At 40.1% G+C, this 23,408-nt stretch overlaps 1 protein-coding gene across 7 annotated transcripts in view; it reads right to left on the bottom strand.

The window, feature by feature from the left end:
• The window catches only part of nectin1b (nectin cell adhesion molecule 1b), a 181,293-nt gene that overhangs the window by 13,358 nt on the left and 144,527 nt on the right, over nt 1-23,408 (bottom strand). For 2 of the 7 annotated variants that reach the window (XM_050064878.1, XM_050064869.1), the window contains 2 exons: nt 17,322-17,417; nt 10,027-10,128 (listed from right to left, as the gene is read on the bottom strand). In XM_050064878.1, coding sequence (XP_049920835.1) covers nt 10,027-10,128; nt 17,322-17,417 — 198 coding nt within the window. Of the gene's footprint in view, nt 1-4,191; nt 4,379-10,026; nt 10,129-17,321; nt 17,418-23,408 lie in introns of all 7 variants that reach the window. The other 5 variants (XM_050064905.1, XM_050064894.1, XM_050064886.1 and 2 more) reach the window with 5 other exon arrangements.

Here is a 23,408-nt window from a genome sequence, read left to right as displayed (position 1 = left end):
TAACCGCCATATGTCGATTTACTAAACTTGGTAGATATGTAGAACAGGACGCCTCAAGGTGACTGGAGAAATTTAACTCTAATTGGCAACTGGGTGGCGCTATAACAACAGAAAAATGCTTCAAAATGGCTAAAATGTGACCGATCGCTGTGGCTCCCCCTGTGGCTGAATGTTTGGGTTTTTTTTCTAATTTTTGGTATGACTAAGTCATGGTATGGTATGCTGTACATAATCACGGAAACTGTCAGTGTGTCATTCTGTCAGTCCCACATTGCTCTTCTTAATGGGTTCAGTTGACTATTTAATCTGCAATTTCCTATGACCTGTATCCCAAACACACACCATGTGAAACTATACGTGGGCAACTGTGCACTCAATGGGCATGGACTAGTACACATATATAAAAGAAATATGCATAATACAAAGGTCTTGTAATGTAGATTTATACATCAAGTGTATGAGATAAGTTAATGCCTTATACTTGATAAAAGACATCATTATTTCACTATATGACTGCCGCTCATCCCGAAAAAGTTTAATATTCTTAAAAAGAGGTTTTTAAAAGGCTATTACACGTAGATAATATCTCTTGTTCTAATTCACTTTTACCTGTTTCAATGATGTCCGAAAAACATAACGATATTTTGAGAGGAAGCTCTTACTCGCTCCACTACAGATAATGACTACTTTTACTCTTGTTTTAAGAAAAGTGAAGATATTGTAATGAAATTTTTTTAAGAGCCATAGCCAGAATAAATTATGTTTTACTATGGATATTTTTGGAAGACTTTGAGGAGCTTCCTCCCACATGCTGCCGCCAAAGATTTAATACCAAAGATAAGTCTGGGATGTTATGTGAACTGTATGCACATGATTTTGAATTAAAGCTATGTATGCCAGAATATTTTAATCTGCTAATTTGCATGATGGAGTAAAGGTTATATGAGGACCACGGAAGGTTAGATTATTAGTCTATGCTCTCTCTGTCTGTCTGTTCATTAGTCACCATCCTTAATAGTTGTATTGAATCCTATAGAGGCCTAAATAAATCTACAGACATTCTGACAGAGTCCAGCCTCTCACACAAAGAAGACTTTTCCATGCTGACTCCATAATGGATTTTATTATTCTAATAGCTCTGTAGTGCACTGCTACATTACGCAGATAAATTGACTACCATGAGATTGTTAAGTGCATTCTTGCAACAAGGTGGTACATTTAAGCTGTCAGTGCTCCTGCTGCTGCTGCTGCTGCTGCACTGCTCATCTGCTAATTTGTAAAAGTGCTACAAAAATTTGCCACTACTTCTGAGCAGTTGGGAGAGATTTTATTCAAGGACTCTTTCACAGATAGAGATCTCTTGGTTAAGGTTAGGAAAATGGTCCCGGTTTGGGTTAAAATGAATAGATTTCTGTCAGAAAGGGTTTCTTGGACAAAACCTGACAAGGCCTGCCTCCACTCACCACCTGCAGGCTCTGCTGTTATTCACTGTCATTCCTCCCCTAGTTGCTGCTGTTTATCATGTTTTTTTTCCCATATCTGTTATATTTTAGCCCTATATTTTCATGTCTGTATTTGTTTGTCTTAGATTCATATTTTCACATATGTGATGTTTTCTTTTTGTACATACCTATTTGTGTTAGCATTCTTAAAGGCAGCCTGCCACTGTGACTGCTTCTCTGTAACTGCTGTGCAAATAACAATATAAAGACTTAAACATGTGCTGTAGCTACATCGTGTTTGCTCGTGGGGAGCAACCTTGTCCCGTAGAAATTATAGTTATATCATATATCATTACTGTAATTATAGTTGATGTACAACTAATTTGCAACAGTGAATACATTTTAAAATAAATGTAATTTTCTTTCCCACTAACATAATGGTGATATGGTGTTAATTAACTTCATTTACCTGGTATGTCTAAAAAAATTCACTGGCAAGGTATTTCATTTGTTTTACCTGCAGATTCCACTCACGGCAGCTAAGGATGATACACTTTTAAAAGGTTATGTTTAAGTGCTAACAGCACTTGGGTATGGTTGGGGAAAGATCATGGTCATGGGTAAATATTGGAAATTTTAACAGTGACATGAAGACTTAATGTGCTTAAAACACAATCAAAACCACAATTTATCCCAAACTGTAGTCAGTGTTTTTGTAGTCCAAACCTTACCACACTGTTTAACTGACAACCAGCCCAGACTTCCCGCCTCTTACTTCTGTGTGGTGCAAAATTGTAGCCTGTCTTTTTTTTTTTGTTATCTCCACAACATAAGTGTTAAAACAAATTAGTGCTACAGACATAAGCATGATTTCTAGGAAACAGGGTTGTGGGGAATGTTTACTGTTGTCACTTCTGTGCTGAGTGTGGTGTTTAATGAAGTTTGGTAAAGTGAAACTCAGCATTTTGTAAATAAACCTGTTTAATGCAAATTGACTGACTGAGATGCATTTTCTGTGTTGTGTTTATGTTTTTATTGTCATGTCTATCTGCTAAATCACTGACTGGCTTGTTAACAACAACAGATGTCGTAATTATTCACCATGCACGTCAAAGTATTCTTAATTGAACTGACTGTTATATGTAAGTCTGTAATGGTTCATTGATAATTTTATCATCATTTTATCATTACTGTCACATTGGGTCAACCAATCATCACGAAGCGAATAATTAAAACTAAGTGGGATACAAACTGTCTCCTGGCAACCAGGCTCTTTGTCCAGAGAAAGCTGGACTCACTGGTCTTTTGTCTCTTCTGTTTTTTGCTCTTCTTCTTCTTTATTTTAGTGCATAAAGCATCACAGATTTGCTCTATTGACAAACTTTTACTGACATCACATCCCATGATTTCTGACTTCTTAACTGAGCAAAATTCATACAGTATCTCCTGTTTTCATCTGGGGCTGTCAATGAGTACCTTTTGTTGCTTCAAATTCTTGCTGCCTGGTGATGTTACAGCTGCAAATCCCCTTAATAGTGCATCCGAAACTGTAAGATTGAAGATGTTCAGGGTGACAAATGGTAATAATCTGTTCTTTTGTGTACAATGGTGTATCACCCTCATCGATCTTCAAAAATACAAACAACTCATTCCTGTTATAGATTTGATTTTTTAAAGGCTTCATGTGCAGTGATGCATTTTACATCTATATTTACTCCCTGGGAAGAACTTGTTTCTAAATGAGAGGTGAAGTGCTGCTACAGTATTTCAATAATATGCACTTTGCAGTGTGCCTCAGCATGCCTCAACAATTGTGTCAAGAAAGCCACCTGAACTGAATTACTCGCTTTAGGAATTGCCACAGAAACCATTCCAACCAGTCTAGCAACATGACGATTTGTGCCCTATTATATCCCACTCTGCTGTATGTCTATAATGACATTTTTTTAAGTAGTGCAGGGCACTGTATTTGTGTGTGATGGAAGGATTTCTCTCCTGTGGGGTTCAGATGAGATATCAGAGCAGCATCTTGTACATAAGAGCTTGCTTTGCTCTGCTTCCAATCAGGGTTGTCAAGTGTGGCATAATCACTTGAGAAACACATTTTGTTTGTGACAGTTCAGAAAATATATTTCACATGAGATACCTTCAATATTTTACACCGTCGTTGTTGTTAAGAATCAGCATTACATGAAAACATCCTGAAGCACTGTTTAACTGTGAATGCAATTGCATGGAAAGCACATTCCTCCAAGATGTTCATGCAAAAGATTCATGCAGCACAATCGCTCATACTGACATTAGTAGGGAATGTTGAATGTTTACATGGCAGACACTATCTCTACAGATCTCTCTGTGATCAGGATTCATGCATACAAAGACTGAAAGATGAGAAGAGGATGAAAAAGAATAGTTTGTGTGCCAGTGAGTCCTATTTTACATGGCATTTTATAAAAAATAATACAGCACTTATATAGCAATAATGGGGAGGCTAGATTTAGGTTTCATTGTGTCTCTGTTTCGCCAAAGAACTGCACGCCTCTGCCACGAGTGCTATAGTCTGTAGAAATAATAGCCTGAAAATACCTCCGCCTCAATCAAACTCTCTGCAGAGCCGCGAGAGGGAAATCAAAAGATGGCCAAGACTCAAGAGGAAGGCAGACAAGGGAACCATGTGGAGCATATAAAGGAAGGTCAGTGCATGTGAGAGGGGGATGAACGAAGGGAAGGAGTGCATCAGTCTGTGTACCTTGAGGCCAAAGTCTGAGGGGAAAGGCCTAAAATGGCATGCGCTAGTGTGAGCTAGGCTGGATGGTTGCATACTCGACAAGGTCCCCAGGGCCAGTGAGAGCAGAGCTTCGTGGGCTGGGAGAAGAGGCCAAAGCTGCAGTATCCAGCTCCGCATACTGGACATCACAGTCCTTGTGGCCAGAGTTCTGGAGACAAGAGAGGCGAAAGGTGTGTGAGGCGTGAGGCAGCCAAAAATATGAGAGAGAGTGAGAAAGACAGATTGACAGACTGACTGAGAGAGAGAGAGAAAGAGAGAGAGAGAGTGTGGCTGACAGACAGGTGAGAAAAAATAAAAACCGAAGATGTGATGGTCATGGGGACATTTCGTGAGCAGCGGCGTTAGAGATGAAGGCAAATGTGAAAGCACATAAATAAAATGTCAGATTAAGACTGAATGTGACAAGCTCACGAACAGATGGAGGTGTTGCACAGAAAACAGTAACAGTCAGACAGAAATTAAAATAAGACCATGAACAAAAGATTAGAGATGAAGAAGAGCTCAGACTTTGTTTACATGCACATGATGACGTCGCTGTCATCCTATTATTCAGATTCAGAAAATAGCAAATGCTTGCATCAGAGAGACACTTTGATTCAGTAACACTGTGTTTATTTCAGATTTGTTTTTATGATTCTGTTGCTCGTGTGCATTTCTCTTTTTTTTTCATGCACGGCTCAGAGTCTATGGGCACGCAAACCAGATTTAAACAAAAACAATCGCTGTTAACTAAACAAACCAAACACACACCGGGCATGTGTTGCAACTCTGATGCTTGGATTATGGTCAGCATAGGTCCACACAGTCTTTCAAATAAACTGTAACTATGAAGACAGTAATTTATGTGTTCTGTTTACTGCATGAATTCAGTGATTATGGCTGTAACCACAGTTACTGAGCTGCACATGGAGGTATTTACACAACGACGCTGGAAAGGTTGCTATAAAAACGGGATATCAGCGTGCATGTAAACACAGACAAAGACTTCATTCAGCCGGCATCTGACCACTGTGCACATACACCAATGACTGACCGACTGATTGACTCGATGAGCAATTGGCCAAGTGGATGATTGAGTAAATGACCTTAATGGAGTAATCAATAAATGACAATGACAGCTTTCAGCGCTGTTTATCCAATTCCAAAAATACCTCCTAGATTTTTGCCTTCTGTTCTAGAAAGGAGACTCAAGGCATTGAGACAATAATAGTCTGAAAAACAATGAATCTTAACACTCACTGACAAGACAAGTATGCATGGAAAATACATTGTATTGTATTTGCTACAGCAACTAAACAGGAAGTGTTGACAGGGGGCTTGAAAGACAAAGTTACAGGACAACATTAAAACAAACAAGGCATTTTGATTTCCTTTTCCTCAAAGGTCATAATGACTTTTTTCTCATTTAGTCTGATCTGAGAATTCATTCTGTCTTTGTTTGTTTTGAATAAACTGAGCGAAGATGGATGTTAACACGGTGATGGAGTGTCATTTACGAGAAGCAAAACAAAGTAGTTCTTTCAGCGCAGAGGAGGACAAATGGGAGTCAGACTGCACTGATGTTTGTATTAATGTACCAACAAACTCGAATTAGTGATGAATGAGGACAGGAATCAAAAGATAATAGGCAAACCTCCCCAATTCAACCGGCAACATTTGGAGGAGTAAAAAAGAATCTACTTTGCTGGGTTCTTTTCTCTCCTAAGAATAAAAAATGGCTGCATGAGAAAGTCAGTGATTGGATCAAATGGTAGTGTCTCTGCTTTTAGTCTGACTGCTTGTTTCTGGTAATGAAATCAATGGAGCAAAAGAGAGGGAGTTATGCGGCTAAGTAAATGCAAAGCAGAGATGTCAGCTGTCCTGTATCTACCTAAACAACATCTCAGGATAGAGGGTGAGGAGGGCGTGACGGAGAAAATGCAATGGGATGATACCTGTTGTCGTCCCCCCCCCTCCCCCCCATTGCATCAGTGTACCTTATTTCCATCTGAGAAAGAATTACATAGGAATGATTGAAGCTTTTACAGAATTTCACGTTAATCATTTAAATCTACTGTGCAATCTCTCCACCATCACATATTTCCCCACCACTCACACCCTGCACTCGCTGGATATTTAAATATCTGGAATATTTGTCATGACCAGAGTGCAATCAGGGGGAAAATTACAGCCACATCGCATTCAAAATTGGCAGATAGTGTTTTGCCCCTAGAGAATCATCATTAGTAACACTCGACGCTCAGCAGTCAATGCATGTCTCTCACAAATAGTGTTTTGAAAACCTCACTGATACCCTGTTCATCTTAAGAGCAGCCCTAAACTTCAATTTAAGTGGAATGTCATCAGAGATAAGAAATAAATCTTAGAAAAATCTACCCTCTGTGTCCAAGGATTATCAGAATTAAACATCCTGTTCCTTTGAGAATAGAATTGAAGATGATAGTTTAATATCCTTGAATAACTACACAGAAAATCAAAATCAATTCGTCCGGGGAAAAGAGTGATAGTAATTGAGTTATCCCTGCAAATTTGGTTTGAGACAAGATAAGTCGTTTAAAAAGCACACCATAAATGCAAAGCAGTCACTTTAAAAAGCTTGGCTGAGAGGCGAATTTATGAAAATGCAAAGCATGCCATTCATCAAGAGCATCAGTAAAGCACAACAGTTATGTGATGTTAAATAGGAAGTTTATCCAGAGTTGTGTGCATCAGTTTCATAATATAAAAAAGTTACTTTTGCTAAACACAACAGACAGCAATTAGCAAGAGGCCAGTTTAAGTTATTCAACAGAAAGGCATCTCTGAGAAATATGAATCACACTATTTTCTGCAATGTCAATCATACACTGAAAAAAAAAGCAATTTCATTTCATTTAAAAATGTGAGTGTCCATGCTGCTTTGTAATTTAAATTTACTAGTTGGTTATTTTTTTTGATCACTTGTTCTAGTAATTCTAAAGAAAGATAGTTGATTGTTGAGTCTCGTTCCCAGGTTGTCAGGTATTGACTCTTTGGTTCGTCCAACTACCAACCTTAAGTCGTCAGCAATCAACCATCTTTCTCCAAAGATAAATTTGATAAACTTAAAGGACAAAAGATAAAGATAGTCAACAAATCCCATGAAAATACTAAAACCAGCAATGTGTTATTCTGTCTCTCAATACTCTCTGACCTCCCTATGCTGTCTTATACCTTTCCCACAAATTGCTCCAGTTCTTGAACTGATTCTTTTCAGGATTCTTGGAACCTTGGTGCCAGCTGGAAACCATATTTATCAGGTTGAACCAATCAATTTTTGGGCAAAGTGCTCCCAAGACTTCAAAATTAGGTGTGAGAACTGAAACAGAACGTCTCAAGTTGGTGGAAAAGGGGTATGAGTGGCTCTCATTCCTATACCCATTGCTTCCTACAGAAGATCTTCAAAGACAGGTCATAAATATATAATTTAAAAACACTGTAGGTCTTTAGTGTATCCTCATAGTAAGTTTCATATGATATGACAGTTTGCATGATATCAAACAAATGATGTTGTGTACATAACGTAAAGTTACATACTAAACATACAGTTACGTAGGTTAGGTTTAGGCAAGTGAAGTTACTTTGGTTAGATTTAGACAGAAAAAAAAAAACATGGTGACAAAATACCTTAAAATTACTCAAAGTTTCCTTGATTTGTGTCCCATGCGATACCCTTGCCTGCCTCTTTACGCGGACTGCTTCTTTATCTAGTCCCTAAGCTTATGGTCACGTGATCGCAGGAGAACAATGGAGAACATATGAACAGTGCAAGAGAACAGCCTGATTTTAAGCTACTCAATGAGGAGGCAACCTGGTCTCACTACGAAGTCGAAATCAAGCGCTTGGTCAGTGACTTCTGGCATCAGACACCGATGAAAAAAAGCCCTTTCATGTCGGCCTGGTATGCTGCAGGTCGCTGTTATTGTTAAATGGTGCCTGGCGGTGTCAAGGGGAAATGCAGCAGGACAACAACGAAAGTTGAGGTGGTGGAATTCCGAGTAGGGCAAGCAGGTGGAGTGGTGGACGGGTCCAACAACCACAGACTTTCACCCAGGGAGCCAGTGTTCCCTTCCCGTAAGAGTGTGAAGCAAAACCCTGTTCTTTTGTTGCCTAAACCCAATCATGTTCGTGTGTTGGCTAAATGTAACCACATGCGTTTGTTGTTGAAGGAAAAAAAAAAGTCAATTTGCGGTGCGCACTAACCTCATGCGTTAAATTTGAAAGAGACTGCATGCAAACTATACATTTCTTGTGAAAACGGAAATTTATTTTGAAAACAGGCCATGCATGTAACAGGCAGAACTTGACAGGGCGTCCCAGAATGTCAGCAACCAGCACACCCAGGGTACCTTGAACATACAGTTAGCGTGTCGACGTGAAAAGTTCATGACCAAATGTTGATATGTGACCAGGTCATAGTGGGGAGGTAAGGGAAATTTTCTGGGGACTTTTTTAGTGGCCCATAACTGCTCATCTGATGGTCTAATCTTTATCCAGACTTTGACAACAATGGAGCTGTATGTCATAGATGCATATGTTAAATCTGACTTTGGATACACAGACAAAAGTGTACTTGAATTGATCCATTGGTGTTTTTTGTCTTTTCACGGGATTTGTTGACAAATACATACATACATAGATATATCTATATATATATAGATATATATATATAAGACTCGTGACTGTCACTTCTTAAATGGTTTAAAATGTGTTATTTAAAAATTTAGTGTTGATTTGACATTTGACAGATATATCTTATTGATTGACACAAAATACAATTTTCACAGTGTATGAAAGTGCAAGGTGTTGATAGCAAATGCTGTAATCCAGATCAACACCCACATATTATTATCATCAGTTTCTGCACATCAGCTTTCTGGAAGTTGCATTTTTCTGTCTACACAAACAGCAGGTGTTTGGTTGCTACAGGCAACATGACACTTTTTACCTTCATTAGCAAAGCAGGTAGCAATGGTAAGACTAATTTAAAAACAACTGTTTCTGTTTGATACTGTATTAGATGACTGCTACAGCAAGCGCTCACAGTTGGAATATTTTCTCTCTGCTCGCACACACAACACACACAGGCTAACACATGCTAAGACATTGTCTAAAAGTCCAAGAGAGTTTTATTTTCTTTAACTCAAAGCCGAGACTCAAGCCCAAGCAAATAAAGCCCCCAAAAACAAGCATCTGTTCCACTGAGGGAGGCTCACCACAGTTAGAAGAGGCATCTGATACAACAAGGCAAACACTTCATAGTCAACAGTTAACACTCAGGGGCGATGATATACTGTAGAGCTTCACACTGCAATTTATCTGCACACGGTTGCCATGCAAACACACACGTAATTACCAGGGATTAGAGGAAGTGGAGGGGAGGTGAGGCAGAGGGCAGAGTGGGTGATGAGTGCTGGGGTCAATACGTAAAATAGTCCACACACACAAAGAGAGACACAATGTTGTCTGGCCCAGGTTCAGATGGGAGGTGAGTGGTGCTGATATAAGGATAAGGAGCTTAGTCAGAGCATCCACTGGATTTACTGGTCAGCGACACCAAGCAAAGAAATAAGCATCAACATTAAAGATCCTCAGTGACATTCAGGAAGCATCACAGCACTGCATTTCATTTGTAAATCAATTCTCAAATACCTCCAAGCATAATGGCACAGAAAGTTCGCCCTTTTACCAGCAATTACTACTGGCCGAAGGCGGCAGCTGTGGGTGACCCCTTCATAGAGAAGCTCCGTTGAACCCACTCATGGCATCACTACTCACCGGCTTATCAGTGAAGGGGGTCGACTCAGAGGGTGCCATGTCGTAATAAGGAGGCTGGAGAGGAAGCTTCTGCATTTCCTCCTCCTTGTCGAGATGAACCACCTACAGGAAACACCGAGAGCTCAGAAAGACTCATAATTAGCTCCAGAAGTCCACAAACCAGGCAGGTCAACCAGTTTATACTGAAGCTGCTCCGCAATTCTCACCAAGGTTAAATTTGCAATTAGCCCATCACTGAAAATGGCTACCTTTGTTGCATAAACATTAGTTCAGAGCTACAACACTCCAGCAGCAAGTTATTATGCTGAACACTTTTTTTTCTTTCTTCATTTGCTCACATTTGTTTTTCGGTGGTAATGAGCAGAAGCAGCATCTGAAATCTGACAAGGAATACAGCTTGACAGCAGTTTGAACCTTACTCGCTCTGCTGAACTCTTCATGTGCATCAAAGTTATTTTTTGTCAAATTAATCACTTCCATATCACACAAAAGGTATGATGCAAACTTCTGAAATAGTGGAGCAGAAATGTAAAGCTGCAGGAGCTAGCTGTGCTCCACAGCCACCAAAGGGAAGAGCTGGAGGGAATTTAATTCATACATGAAGGTGACATGTGATTACAAAACAGATACGCTGCAGATTAATTACAGCTTGGCAAACACATGATGTCAATAAATGGATGAAGCTCCTTGAAATCACCTTTATATGTTAATGTTTTATTCAAATAATATCCTGTTTCCTTTTTACAATGAAAACAAAACATAAAAATAGACACTATATTCAGTGGCATCACAAACTGGATGCACCATCTTGGTGTAAAATACCAGTTTACTATGCAGGTCTCTTTTAATGGTTTGATGCCTCTGAATTGAAATGTTTGAATTTGGACTCATCCACCAGCAAAGACGCCTTTGAATGGAGCTTCTCCACAATTGTGCCTCGGCTTTGTCATATTCCAGAGGAATATCTGCTCACTGTTTGAGGATTTAAAACTGGACTGAAGAGAGTCTGAGACATAGAACTTTTACATTTAAAAAGCAAAAAAGACTCCAAGTCTTTAATGTGTCAAATGTGTATTTTGTGCTCTCTGCGCAAAACTAAGTGATATGCTCATAAAAGATACATAGGCACTGTTTCAGTCAAAACATTTTCAAAGTGTGGAACATTACAACCAACAAACTTCTTATTTAATACTTTGAAATTTAAAACAGAAATGACACCTTGAGTCAACTTTGTGCTACTGTATATTAGATTTGCAGAGGATGGTAATCATATTTACATTCATTTAACTTTAACTTCATTGCCTAGTGATGAGGTTAACACATATCATTTTGTATAAATGTCTTTAACAGCTAAAGATGTTATTTTGTTACCCTACAGTGAGGTTGGAAGAATTTTTCAAAAGAAAATTCAGCTGGAAATTCCTGTTAGAAGACAGCAGAGCACATCAGAAAGAAGGGTGAAGATGATGGAACCAATCCTGTTTCACTTTATATATGTAGACATATCTCAAAACAACATGAGTCACACCATGAAACTCCACTTACACAATTTCTGCAACCCAAGGCTCTTTTCATGAAAGAGGCATGAAAATAAAAGAGGTAACAACATTCATGACAGCTGCCCTTTTTTAAAAATTGTTTTTTTTTGTACAGTTCAGCAGACTAGTTGGGGGCTAAGCCGTATATCTAAGGTTCTCACTCTGAATTCAAGGTGCAACTATTAGGTTTTCTGCAGCATAATGGAAGCAGCATATCAGAAGAGCGAGGGGGGGCAAAGTGCTCCTCCATGGTGTTCCTTCAACAGGTCGCCAGTTTTAAACTTTCTGCGCAGCAGGCTCCTAATTGATCTGTCAAACTCTGTCATAATCACAATGCAAAGTTTGACGGCGCTGACAGTGAAGAACCTTTCAAAGCTTTTTAAGGTGAGATATTCACAACAGACTCGAGACACTTTTCACAATGTGAAGGAATCAATTAATTTTGTAACGGCAAATGAACACTCACAAAACCTTCATTAAACATTTGTCAGACCTGAGCAGCAGACAATGAAAAGAAATAAAAGTGAATGAAAGAAATCAAAGTCGTCCAGAACAATGAAGTTATCAACGTAATAAATGTGAGATTCATATAATAGATGTCGAACAATGTGTTTCCTTTCCACACCTCTGTGCTGTTAAATTTGAGGGATCAAAAGGCTGCCAAATGCCGTCTGATCGCCATTTTTCTTACACTCAAAAATAGCTGTTGAATTTCAGTCAATATGAACCTGGTTGGTGTGAGATTTTCATTCATATTACATCAAAAGCCAAAGAATTTATTAGCTGAGTGGTCGAACGGTGAGCTGAGCACCAGACTCTATACGCAATTAGCTGGAGGGAACGTGTGCTCGGAGCATAAAGACATCGGCCTTCTGGATGCTTGTCGTCTGCTTGGCTCTTGGAGTCCATCTCCAGTGTTGTGATGTAGTGAGCGCAGATGTTGATACTTTGGCTGCGTTGCCAGTTTTGCTCTGTGCATTGGGCAAGGATGAAACCATGACGCTGCCAATTTCTTCAGGCCAGCCGAGTCACCTATCAACCTATCCTGAAATAAAGCTGTATCACCAACTTCTCAGGTTCCAGTTTCAATAAAAGGATATACTGCATTACCCATCACCTGTCTGTGTCCATGTGGCTCTTTAAAATTCAAACATTTTTCTAAATTTGGGTGATTTGGACTGAGGACTGTGGTCAGAACTGAGCTAGGGGGGAAGCAGCCACATCAAAAAACAGGAAGAGAAGAATATTGAGTTGTTTTTGGTTTTTAAATTTAAAGTTATTGAATTATCTTTGCTTCTTTTTCTTTGCTTTAAACAACTCATTTTTCTTCTACATAGGCCTACATTATGATAAAGATTTGTCATTAAAGACCACAGTTACTCTCCCAAGCGTCTGAGCAAAGCTGGTATGGTAAGTGTGTGTCTTACAAATTGCCTGGTGGCTCGACACATGCTAATTATCTCAGTGTCATTTTAAGATGATTGACAGGTTTTGGGGCAGAACCTTGTCCAGCTGAAGGGAGGAAGGCGAGACAAGAAGACACTGATTTCTGGTCCAGATTTAAAATTGTATCTAAGATTATCCATTAATAATTCATTTTCATTTTGGATCATTTGGAAACTGTTCTTTCCTTGAAGCAGATGTCGAATGAATATCAAAGATGCAGCCTTTATGTCATGACCTGCTGTGCAGAATGAATTACAGCCACAGAAGCCTGAAAGCTTGAACCTTAAAAAGGTTTTGGTCGGTTAATACTTTTGTTTTGTTCTGCACATGCCCACTTGTACAGCAGTGATGCTTATTGTTTATGCATCAGTGATTATTGTTTATTCATGCATACTTTACCCATGATGTCATGAACCTGCTGTGATATTTCTTCCTTTTGCTTACTTTTTTCTTTCCGGATGTGAGCTTGCTGAGCGTGCAGCTTCTTTTAAAGCAACTAAAGCCATAAAATGGAACACATTAAACCCTGTAAAGTGTCTATTACAGCCTCATCTGTCCACTAATCACCAGTGAGTGTGGCATTAGGTGCCTTGCTCAAGTACTGCTTTGCAGTAGTTGTGTTAGGAGGAGAGCACATTACTTTCCCCTCTCTTCATTACCTTCTCTGCTCAGATGTCCAGGACTTTGACCTTGGAGCTATAAAGAGTATCATAAAGTTGGATTTAAAATCTTAGCAGTGCTGATACGCAGTGGCCAATTCAGAGGATAGGTGAATCTTCAATTATTCAGATTCTAATAATTCTTTTTTTCCACTTTATCTCCCCAATTTGGAATGGCCAATTATTTTGTACAACACTAAAGGTCCCAGCAGACCTACTGCGACCTCTGCAGACTCTGTGCACTTTAACCAACTTTGATATGTACATTTAATGCACTGTGGTTCGATTTTGCTATGGACAAAACTACAGCAGGCATGCTGGGAAGACACTGGGATGATTGATGCAAAAATCAGGAAACCTGGGGGCTCCTTTATACAGTATTGATTCTTTGCTATTTAGATAACTTAATGCAATATAAAGATCATGTTCTCTGACTTTGAATGTGGCCAGCAGCTGATTAAAACTGCTGGATACTGTTGGTAAGACTAGGAGCCAGTCATCAAAGGACCTGTACAAAGTCAGTGTGACCATCGAAGTGATTCTTCAAATTCTGAGAGAGGTGATGGGAATTTTTTTAAACCTACTTCAAGGGGCATGTGCGAGATTAAGTTGCAGTTTTGTAATTGCTGTGGTGTGCACAAGTAGAAAATGCAAAGCAATGAAGCAGCCTTAAAGGTATACTATGCAGGATTTGAAAACAATGTATGGACTGACACAAAAGTAACCCTTTTCATTCTTCATTTATGACCCACTAGATGTGTGTGGCGGTGAATTTATCTGCAGAGACTCTGCCCTCTGCCTGTACTTTCTTCTTATTGTGCTGTGTTTGGGACATTCCTGGGCACAGCATGTAGGTAAGGTCAGGTCTTAATAAAGGGGGCTTCCCATTGTTCTGACAGGTTCAAACTTCTGAAGCTCTGTCAGCCCAAAAAATGTCCCACAGGACCAAAAGTCCACTTCTTCAAAAGCCTGTTATCCCGAAAACATATGCCCACTGCTCCAAAGTCCAGTTCTTACAGAAATACACACTCTATGCAGATAGACAATCCAACTGCTGTTGTTTGAATTGCATTGTTGGCATCATTTCTGTAAACCACAGATATGTTAAATTTGTCAGCAGCACTGTGGTGAATGTGTGGTTAGGTTTAGGCACAAAAACCACTTGGTTGTGGTTGGGAAAAGATCCTGTTTTGGCTTTAAAAGACTCATGTTTGGTGGCTCAACATTTATTCATTCATATTCTGTGACTGCTTATCCCATTAAGGGTAGTGGGGGGGCTGGAGCCTATCCCAGCTGACACTGGGTGAGAGGCAGGGTACACCCTGGACAGGTCGCCAGACTGTCACAGGGTTAACACATAGGGACAGATAACCATTCACACTCACATTCACACCTACTGTCAATTCAGAGTCACCAATTAACCTGCATGTCTTTGGACTGTGGGAGGAAGCCGGAGTACCTGGAGAAAACCCACGCTGACATGGGGAGAACATGCAAAATCCAGAAGGGCCCCCCCACCCCGGGTCCGAACCAAAAACCCTCAAGCTGTGAGGCAACAATGCTAACCACTGCATCACCAAACTACATGAAGGGTCCGTAAAAACATCCAGGATCGGTGGCTCAAAAGCGACTTGGAAAGTGAGCCTAACTGCAAGGAGTGTTTATTTTGTTTTTTTGGATAACAGGCTGTCAGAGGCATGGACTTTCGGTCCAGTGAGACATTTTTTGTATCAATGGGGCTTCAGAATTTTGGGCCATCAGAACAATGGCATGGCACTTTTATAAAGCGCAGTGAACAGGTGCCAGACCATAAGCAGCAAGCATTAAAGAGGAAATTTCAAACGTTGTGGACACAGCACTGTAAATATAGCAAACAAACGTGAATCTGGGGTTGGCTTCTGCTTTCCTTTTACTAGTGATACTGTTTACAATCCTGCATAGTATACCTTTAACTCCACTGTAGAGAGCCATGTGTCTCCTCAAAGAAACATAGCCTGTGTCCCAATTCCATGCTACAGATTAAATCTGTACACACACTATTCTTAATAGTATTCTTTTTGCAGCATAGAAGAAATCCACATATTTTTATACTAACAAGTAATGATGTAACATCCCCGGCGAGCAAAGGCAATCAGACTGCGCCTGTACAATGAGACTGCCAATCAAACGCAGCCGAGACAGCAAAATGTTTTGTTTTAAAAATGCAGCTATTATTTTTTTTTATTCTCAGAGATTTTTTATTTTCTTATTTTCAGCTGTTCTGTGAGCTGTTTCACCAGAATCCACAATTAGTTTAAGATTTTCCAGCTGTGAGCGCACTGAAAAAATGACTATATTTAGCGTATATATGCCATCTGGTTCATTTATCGTCAATCCTGACACTTTTCCAGTGTGAACACTCTACACACACTACAGACCAGCTTAGAATGAGTGTGTATATGGACTCTGGGACATGCCGATGGTGTTGCCTGCTTCTTTTAACCTGCCGGGGAAAAACTTCACCAGGAGGGCATAACGTGTGTTCTTCATGCAAACGCCCCATCCTCTGCATGTCTGTACATCAAAGCAGCACCACAGCCGAGGATAGCACACGGGTCTTTGCAGCGGTGGTGAGTGTTTTTTGCCTCTTCGCCCCAGATCAGTGATCTGAGAAAATTGTTATATCAGTTGATTCCCCTCACTAATCCACTTGGTGTTGACATTTCAGTTTGTCTCTGACTAATAATAAAGCTGCTCATTCAAATTATGAAAACATATATTGGGGGTAAATAAACCAAACAGTGCTGTGAAATGAAGCTGTTCATCAGACTTGAGTGATACTTAATTATCTATACCAGTCATTTAATGAGGTCCAAATAAAATAGAATGCATTTGCAACGTGCAAAGTGATCACGTCTTAGAAATATGCTACATATAGGAAATACAGGGGCTGACTATAATAATGCCTCCTGCACATAGCATTCAGCCCAGAAATAAAAAACTGCCTCCCAGCACAACAACAAGCTACTTTTAATACTGATGCTGCAGTGTGAGGTCAGTATTTTGTGTCAGAAATGACTCACTTACCATCTCTTTACTTTTAAAGAGGGAAATTAATTAGTGTCAGATTGGTAATTATGTTACATGTTCACTGGCTTCACTTGGAGAAGGAGACATTCCTATTTTTAGATATTAGAGCGCTTTCCGCTAATTGTACTGTAACTGAAAAGTGAAGGAACTCTGTGACAAGCGTCAATCCAGAGAAGCGGACGAGAAACACTTGGACAGTTTTGTGACATGAGAAATACTGTAAAACATGAGGAAAAAATAGCCTCCTGTCACTAAACTGACATTTTGCTGGATTCCCATACAAATGCCCTTTGAACACCAACCATGATGTGATAAAAGAAGAAGTCACTTCTCAAGAAGAAAAAATCTCCCGCCACATATATTATTATTTGTGCTGTGTTGTGAACATAATTGTACATGTTCTGACTTGGTTTGTGCACATGATTTAAATAGATCTGGTTTTGTGATTGACAATATCTCACTCACAAATGTGACACAGTGGCAGAAATGTGAGACAGAAATCGAAAAAGTTTGCAGAGCATATGTCAGATCAGCCAGAGAGGACAAGAGTAAGAAGAGAGGAGGAGGAGCAGGAGGCTCTTACCTGGATGTCATCAGATGTCAAGTGTCCCTTCATGTCACTGTTCTTCTTTTTGGGCGGAGGAGGGGCTGGTTTGTGGGCGGGAGGGAGGTCGGTCCTGTTAAGAGAGTAAAAAGATAACATGACACTCAGCACAGTAAGGGATCGCCACTCTTTACGTCCCTCACCTTCTACAGCACTCTATAATGAGAAGTCCTGCCTGCACTTGCCTTTTTCATTCTTTCCTTGGATTTTGATAGATCTCGTGTTGGTGGCTTTGTTGCGGCGGCAGCCATTCCCCCTGCCCTTTCAAAGGCTCTCGCTGGAGAGACACTGTGCTAATGAGAGTGGGCTGTAATTGGACACTGAGGTGAGGAGATAGGGATGGAGGGAGTATAGGGGGCAGGGAGAAGGGCATGTGTGAGTCAAGTCCTCAGGGTGGATTGAGCCTCATCCAGAGTGCCACGCGGACAAACACCCTGCCTACTGTGCGGCGACCGTTTGTTTGACATGTTGTCCTGAGCTGTGACTCAGAGAGCTCAGCAGGCAGCTTCTGTTCTCCACCTTTTCCCTGCATCCCTGGCACTAATATCCCCTAGTCCCAAGGCGCTCACCCCACCCCTCTGTTGACACACCTGGGGAAGAACAAAGCCTCAACTACTGAACACCTGTACCCATTTACATGCCACCATTAACAGAACAGCAAACAACTGTTTTCTTCAAATCAACAATGAAGTTTTCACTGGAGATAAAGGCCACCCCGGCACACAGTCGTGGATATGATAATAAAAAGGAAAATTAAATTGTGATCAGGAAAGACAGCAGTAATTGAAAGCTTGATGTTGAAATTGTTTGAAGTGCATCCCGATAATTATTTCAGACAAGGAAGCAGAGGGGTTGTTGCAAATCATTACAAAAGAAAACCCCTTCCCTCAAACATGCTGGCAGTCAGATGTCATCTGCGGCATTCTGACATGATATCAGGAGTGATCAAAGATAATGAAGTGGAGCACAGACACTGAGCTGTGTACCTACATGCATTATCTCCGGCTCCTCCCGCCTCCCATTCGCACTGGTTCACGTCCTTATTGAATAACATGACCTTTCCGCAAGGCCAAGCCGGCGTTTTAATGTGCAGAAAATTTGTGCATGAGTGCACCTCTTAACTCTTTCTTTCACGCTCATTATTTCCAGTCCGTATCACCTTGTCTCCAGACAGGGCTGCCGTGCCACTGCCAGATTCATGTGGCACCCTCTTCAGCCTGCCTGCAGCACAGAGGCACAGCAAACACACAGAAAGGCAGAGCGCAGCACACTCTCCCGTCTACAATAACCCCTTCCATCGCAGAGCCTTCAGAGGAGAAGCATCCATTTTCTCTGGGACAGTTTATTATGAGTCTTGTGGAAATGTGGTTTCCGCAGGTACAGCAGTGCTCATTATAAAGTATTGTAATCCGTTGCTTATGATTGACTGGATTCTATACAGGTGAGAACTTAAAAAAAAAAAAAGCTGTGACAGCTGACAAGATCATTTGCTTTCAAGAAATGTATGAGACAAAATGTAATTTTCAGCCTCTGCTCTGCCTGGCCTGTGCATACACTGAGACACCGAATCATCACATTCCTTCAATCAGCTGAAACAAAAAGCTGATGAATACCTCATGCACTGACCTAATTTTCATTTTATTAAAAAGAAATGCAGCATCATCCGACATCTGATACAATATTTACTATATTCTGAGACAAATCAGTTGCACATCTTCATGTTAAAATTATTCCAGCAGGATGAATTCATACCGCGCTCATGTATGATGCAGCATTTGCATTCAGATCCTGCTGCATTTTGCTACTTACATTTTGATCCCATAGGGCCCCTGATGATTGCATTTCATTGCACATTATGTGAAGGAGCGTGTTCAAATAAGTAGTGTGCTGGGGCCCCATATGCAGAGTGGGTTTATTAAATCTGACCAAACATGAAAAAACTCCCTCATCTCAGGACTAGCACCCAGCAGCTACCGCTTCCTCCCTGTCATACCTCGCTTTCTTGATTGAATTCAGCTACATCTGTAATCGTGTTACGCACAAACAGCAGCCTCAGGAGACCGTCAGTGTCACTACTGGTTGACACAACAGTAGGAAAACACAGAGAAAAGTACAATCAGTGCTTAATGAAGTGGCGTGTGCGCGGAGTGCACAAACATACAGTATGGCCGTGTGCTGAGGCACGTATGTGCCAGGACAAACATACAGTACAAGAGTGCACAGTCACTCAAGCTGAGTCACAGTTTCATGCTACGGATTCATACTGTAAAACACTAATCTTTAAACTGTTTCTGTTGGTATACCTGAAATGAATGCACCTTTCTGGCAGGAAGTTATTAAAGAAGAACACCTATTGCTATTTAACCTTAAAAAAGAGAGGCTAAATGTTTTTCCAAAGAATTTATACTTCACATTTTGTTTTTGAAGATGCTCCCTCAGCTGTCTCATCTCTATCCACAGTTTGTTTTCATTTTTTTCCAGCTGTGAGAAGCTCCTTTCTTTACTGTGAGTGTTGCATGCTGACATCTTTGAGAATATCTAAAGGATAATTCTCAGTTTAGGTCTGATTTTCCTACTATTTGCCATCATTTACCTCAACTACTATAATGATAAACTCACATATAAATGATTGCTGAGATCTGCTAACACAGTAACATCGCTACAAATACAATAAGCCAAAAGTAGAGAGGTTAGATGACGAGTCAGATTTTAAACAAGCCAACAGTGTCATCAAACCACTTTAAAGGTCTGGTGTGTAGGATTTAGGGGCATCTAGCAGTGAGGTTGCAGATTGTAACCAACTGAAATATCTCTCGTGTGCCACGTGTGTAGGAGAACTATACTGACCGACAGAAAAATGTGAATGGCTCTATCTAGAGCCAAGATTCTTATTTTCAGGTGATTGTACACTAATGAAAACATATATTTTGTGTTTAAATCACGATTAGGGCAAGCACAATAAGTCAAAACTGAGCAAGGAAGTCAGTCTGTAGACTGTGGTCAGTGTTCACAAAGGTCAGTTTACAGTACAGTTCTTCTTTTTCACACTGAGTTTGGCTAACCTGGAAGTTTTTTTCAAAACCTGTCTGATGGTCCGTCTGCTTGTGTTTTTAGCCTCATCTAATACTTTTTCAGTTACATCACCACATTAACCGATTTCCGCAGCAGACTAGGCTTTACTGGAAGGATGACTAAAGCCGTGACAAACACACCTAAAAGAAAACTAAGCATTTTTTTTGTTTGTTAAGATGTTAGTGAAACTGAATCTGAACATTGTCCAAAATGTTTTTTTTTCCAGCTATGAGCAGCTCCTTTCTTTCCAGTAAGGATTGCACACTGACATCTTTTAGAGTATCTAGAGGATAAATCCACTTTATTCCAATTTAGGTCAGATTTTCTTAGTTTGGGCCATCATTTATATCAGTTAGGATAATGTTAAACTCACCTATAAGTGAGTGCTGAGATCTGCTTATACAGTAACATTGCTACAAACATGCAACCCAACCTCATCCCGCTTTATCAGTGTACCTAAACGTCAAAATATGACACTCTAGGTAACTGACTGCTTCAGTTTTGGACGTTCTCGAATAGCATCTCAATTGACACGTTACATGCATTGTGTCTAAATACATTTTCGTTTTTACAGGAAATGTTCAGTTTCTGCTCATTACATGCATACAGTCTTTTTCAAAATAAACTTAATACACAGGTAAAACACTTAACTTCAGGCAACAGACGTCCATAGTTAGGTTTAGACTGCATAAGATTGTGGTTACATTTAGAAAAAGAAATACCATGGTTTGGCCTGAATAAGTAAGTTTCACACGGGAAATGAACAGCAAGCTCTCGGTCTGGTTCTCGCTCTTTGTACTACAGTAGTTTGTGGTGGCGTCCGAAATAGCACCGCCCAGTGTGCATCATACTGCCGTGAATAATATCTCAGTGCATCTGTGACTGACACTGACAATCACTGACAAAGCAGTGGTATTTGACGAGCTCAGTTTTGGCTGGTGGTGCCAGAAATAGTCGCTGCCTGGTGCGCACCATAATACTGCAAAAGCTGCCTCTGTTTTTTGCTATCTGACGACAAAATCATTGACAAAAAGGTGGTATTTGACAAGTAGCAAGTAGTAGGTATTAAACAAGTCAAAAGTTTAACCAAACCACTTTGATGGTCTAGGGTGTAGGGTTTAGCGGCATCTAGTGGTGAGGTTGCAGATTGTAACCAACTGAAAATTCTCCCATGGGCCAAGCCTGTAGGAGAACTCTGGTGGCCGAGGTGAGCCACTGTTTGGTTTGTCTGCTCTAGGGTACTATTAAAACATTCATGAAAACATAGATATGAATATTATATTCACTTTCTACTAATATATCCTCCCAAATCGTACACACTGGACCTTTAACTTGGAGGCAGAACCTAAAGTGATATAAATATCTGTGTGTGAGCAGAAAACTGAACCAGGGAGTCAATATGTAAACTGCAATGAATGTTTACAAAGGACAGTTCGGTATATCATTTTACTATTCTCCTTCCTAACAATAAGTTTGGCTATCTGTTGGCTTGGGTTTCTTGCCCCATCTAATGTTTTAATGATGTTTCGCAATCATTAAATTTCAGCAGAAAACTAGGTTTTACTGGAAGGATGACTAAAACCATGACAAACAGCCCAAAGAGAAAGGTAAGCATTTTTTTAAGATGATCCTGAACTTGAATATTGTCCTCATTATGTTTACCAGCTGTGAGCAGCTTCTCAATTTCCTGTGCAGTGATTAACAGGGGGAATAAAAGTTCGACACAGCACTGAAAATTACTCAACTTTAAGTGGACATCTTAGAGTATTTTCATTTTGCCATTTCACCAGTGTGAGCACACTCCCTACATGTGCAAATCTAGCTTTGAATCAGCATGTAGCATTTGGACACAGAATGAGCTACAAGTGCAAACTGAGAATCTAGTTTTGCAGGATAAACTCAAATGCACTTGACAAACTAATTGAAGTTTGATTGTAAGTGTTTATTGTTTGAATAATTCATTAGAAAAACCTTCACAGTGTCAGCTGTGGGATCACTCAGGGAATATTTGTTTCACAGGTGAATGCATTTTTTCTTCACAATACAGTAATACTGTACAACAGCAAGCGCCAGCTAAATAATTTAATGACTTCTTTCCCACTCAGCGCTCGCTTTCAAGCTAAAGAAGATTAGCCTTTGATCTTAAATATATATATATTTTTTTCCCTTTCTTCTCTCTTCTTGTGAATGCTGTTGATTAATATATGCAGCCTTTTTTTTGTTGTAACATTTCTGAGCAACCAACTGCAGAGATGTAACCTTTTGACTGACCGAAATTACCACTGAGAATAAAAGGATAGTTTTAACTTTAAGTACGAAGTTAAAATGAAGATAAAATCAACTGAAATAAAGAGTAATTAAGAATAAGGGCAAAAGTAAGGGTTAGATAGGCTGTGTAACATTAAATATTTATTAAGGTTGCTTCTGCCATGATGTATACTTTGCCATATGGTGAGTAAAATATTCAGCACTTCAGATTTGTTTATAATATTGTGCACACCCCCTCCCAAACCCAATGTATTACAATCTAACCAATTCTGCGGTTTGCACTTAATGCTTGCCTGATCCGTCATTAGTCAGATGTAGCACGATAATGCTCATCTCAGCTTGACCACCTCATGTGCATCTCAGCTGTGTGATTACACACAGGCTTCCTCAGAGCTGAATGTGATGCAGGCAGCATGTGGGCGTTGGCTTTGCGAGACACAGACACTAATGAAAGCTGACAAGCACCACAAGCCTGTGGGGAGCAGAAAGCACCGGGCAGGGAAACACAAGCTACATTCAAGTTTGCAGTGTTTCCTACTCAGACATCCACCTGGAAGACCTCGCTCCTTCTCGCTCTGTTGGCTACAAAAGGCTCAGGGCAGCTTAAGGGGAGATTTAAGGGGGATAGCGAGGAGAAAACATAACTAATCCTTAAACTGAGAAGAGTAATCTGTGAGGGAAGATTTACAGCAAAGAAAATGACTTTTACAATGCACTCACAAAAAA

This window comes from Epinephelus moara, chromosome 2, assembly GCF_006386435.1.
Source record: "Epinephelus moara isolate mb chromosome 2, YSFRI_EMoa_1.0, whole genome shotgun sequence".
Classification (NCBI taxonomy): Eukaryota; Metazoa; Chordata; class Actinopteri; order Perciformes; family Serranidae; genus Epinephelus; species Epinephelus moara.
The sequence above is the reverse complement of the archived record's forward strand: the minus strand, read 5'-3'. Positions and strand labels throughout refer to the sequence as shown.